Consider the following 3,216-nt stretch of genomic DNA (forward strand, 5'->3'; position numbering starts at 1 on the left):
GTGTGTGTGTGTGTGTGTGTGTGTGTGTGTGTGTGCACGTGCGCACAAGCGATTGCTGTAGATCAACCCCATGACCTGGTGTGTACTAAATAAGTGCTTTGCCACTAGGCCGCATCCCCAGCCCTTGGTATTTTAGCACCAGGTCTCCTTATGTAGCCTCAAATTTGTGGTCCTTGTCCTCCTAGCTCCTGAGCACTGGTGTGATAGGTGTGTACCGGCACAAAGGTATGCTTGCTTGCTTGCTTGCTTGAAACTCCTTTCTATTCCCTGTCACTCGAAAGGCAGATGGATTGGCCATAAAATCCTTGATCACAAGTTATTTCTTTGATTTTTCTAAAATATTCTTCCATCATAATTTTATCGGTGTATGTTACTACATGTGTGCATGTAAGCCCACGCCTCTTTTATTGTATTTATTTAAACACATTTCAGCGTACATGTCCATAGGGAAATGATGACAGCTGTCGAGAAAATTACAATATCATTTCCTTTCTTTCATGCGGATGGGAAGCATGCCTGAAGCCTACTCTCTTGAGAAAAGTCCAGCGCGCAATACAGCGCTGTTAACTGCAGGCGCTGTGCTGTGCCCTGGGCCCCATGCTCTGTCACTGTCACTAGTCCTGTGGGGCTGCACCTTTGGATCATCACACCAGCATTTCCTTTCTGTGCTTGCCCTTCCCTGAGCAACCACTGTTCCACGCTCCGTCTGAACATTCAACCTGCAGAAGTGTATTAGGTTCCCGCTGGGTGGTTTTCAGGGAGGCTCTGCTTGGTTTTCACTTTGTCCCTGAAGTCTGATATTTCTCCGAGGGCTGAATGCTACATGACAGCTTCCCTGGATATCCTGTGGGTCTCTGAATGCATCTATTCTACTCTTATTCCTCCTAGATTATAGCGTTAAGGTCTGGCTCAGGCCTGCTGTGCCTGGCCTGTTCATTCTTCAACTCCCAGGCAGTTTAAAGCCCAGGGCAGTCCTGTCCTGGTTGTTGCAGGCCTAGGTTTTCTGTTCTTTTATTTGTTCTTGTTAATTTGCATTTGGGGGGATTTACTTGGGCACCATGATCCTCTGCTACCTACAAGTAATTTGGAAAATTCTTCACTTTTTAGGGTTCCCTAAAGTAAGCCTTTATGTAAAATGCAAGGGTTTTTGCTCTTTACTGCTATAAGGCAAAGTTTTGTCTCTAATTGCTCCTCTTCATCTAACTCCTCATACATGGAGCAGGCCACTAGACAAGCAGGCTGCTCCACAGTAATGTCTAAAGCCAGCCTTAGCGACCTCCTTGGTGTTAAGTTTACAGAAAGTGAGACCAACCCATATCTAGCCCTCCTTCCAGATGTGTCTACATCAAACACGTTTCATTACACCTAAGAGGCTCACATGAAAATGCCTGATGTCGGGGCCGGGTACAGAATGCCTGACTAGTCTAAAGACACTCTGGTCAGACTTAGGTCAAAGTCACAGGTCTTGGGATAAACTCGGGCTTTCATCCCTGTGAACTGGTATGCCCGGCATAAACAACCAGAAAGATTTATTTTAGGCTCCAGGATGCAGAAGCATTCATCCATCATGGTGGGAAGGCGTTGGTGGAGCCCACAGTTCATGTCACAGCAGCCAGGAAGCCCAGAAAGGCAAAACAAGAGGAAGCCAAGGTCGCTAAAACCAGCCCTTGATGATGTACTTCCTCCCACTAGACTCTGCCTCTTCCTTTCCACCATCTCCCAACTGCCACAGCGTTACCATTCCGTCAAGGGATTACTAGTCTGTTCATTGGGTCAGAGCAGCCCTGTTCTCATGTCTGGGCATGCCCTCATCGAGGCATGCAGACATGGCCTTTTCTGAACTTCAGGGTGTTTTTCCACGCAGTCACGGTGACAATTCAAGTGAAGTATCACAGCTGTCTGCTCCAGTCAACTTATGCTTCTCTCATTGGCAGCAAAAGCCACTGTATTCTGAGCCAAGTTCTTCCCCCAGCATTTCTCTGCTCCAGCCAGAAAGAACCTCCTCATGAAAAGGAGCCCTGGTTCTGAGCCCCACTGCCAAGAGATACAGGGCAAGAGACAGGATGTCACAGACGAAGCTCTGGAGCAGGCAGCAAACACAGGGCTCTAGGGGCAGAATGGCACACAGGAGGTAGCAATGGATGGCAGTGGCTGTTCCTGCTGTCCCCGAACAAGGTCTGCAGCCTGGGAGTAAGGGGGAGGCAGTGAACTTGGGCTGCGACAGCAGAAGACATGCCTGGTTCACCAGTGACCCCTCAGGCTGGCACTCTTCCCTCTTTGAACTACCTGACATTTTAGATTATCTTCCGAGGCCTGGGATTGTCCCCTCGGCTCTGTCTGTGCCTCATGTTGAACTACACTGACCTTTGTTTCTGACCTCTCCTCTCTTCCCCTTGTAGGCTTTTTGGTCTGTCTTCCCTTAAAAGTCAGGGCTCCCCAGGTTGTCATGTCATTCATCACACTTCTGAGTTAGATCGAATGGCTTTTAGCTTTGGTGAGGGCATCATGATCCTTTGCCCAGCTGGCACAAAGTTAGCAAACAATACTAATTGCAAGGCATACCCTGCCTGTCCTGCATCCTCAGTGATCTAGCCAAAACCTCCTCTCCCTGGAGACAGATGCAGGTCAGGCAGCATCCCAGGTGAGAAGAGGCTGATGTGGGGCTGTGGAATAGATGGTGGGCTCACCTATCTTCTGTTCTGATTGCAGCAATTACCTGTGGACACCCAGGCAATCCAATCAACGGCCTCACTCAGGGCAGCCAGTTCAACCTCAACGACGTGGTCAAGTTCGTTTGCAACCCGGGATACATAGCCGAGGGGGCTGCCAGGTCCCAGTGCCTGGCCAGCGGTCAGTGGAGTGACACACTGCCCACCTGCAGAAGTGAGTCACCCTTCCTGCCCTGCTGTCTCCCCCACCCTGTAGGCTTCTGCGGCCTAGGAGGACTAGCCATTGGCATTCAGTCCCAGGGTCATTTCCCTCATGCAAGGAACCCTTGAGGCTGTGAAAGGTCACAAGTGGAGCCATTAAACCCCTAGATACAGTTGTGGAACACTTCATCGTGGGTCTTAAGAAGAAATCAAGTATCATCTTGCAAGCCTTATTTAGTTCATAGAACAAATAATTTATCATCATATAATGCTGCTGCATATATGCGTGTGTGCATGCCTGTGTGTGTGTGTGTGTGTGTGTGTGTGTGTGTGTGTGTGTGTGTGT

General features: G+C 49.1%; 1 protein-coding gene across 1 annotated transcript in view; it reads left to right on the forward strand.

Annotated features, from left to right (window-relative positions):
• Positions 1-2,674: 2,674 nt before the first annotated feature.
• The window catches only part of LOC101989846 (CUB and sushi domain-containing protein 2-like), a gene marked incomplete at its 5' end in the record, with an annotated part of 31,392 nt that continues 30,850 nt past the window's right edge, over positions 2,675-3,216 (forward strand). Inside the window, one exon of the mRNA XM_013355622.2 lies at positions 2,675-2,883. Coding sequence (XP_013211076.2) covers positions 2,675-2,883 — 209 coding nt within the window. The remainder of the gene's footprint in view (positions 2,884-3,216) is intronic.

This window comes from Microtus ochrogaster, unplaced genomic scaffold (assembly GCF_000317375.1).
Source record: "Microtus ochrogaster isolate Prairie Vole_2 unplaced genomic scaffold, MicOch1.0 UNK359, whole genome shotgun sequence".
Taxonomy (NCBI): domain Eukaryota; kingdom Metazoa; phylum Chordata; class Mammalia; order Rodentia; family Cricetidae; genus Microtus; species Microtus ochrogaster.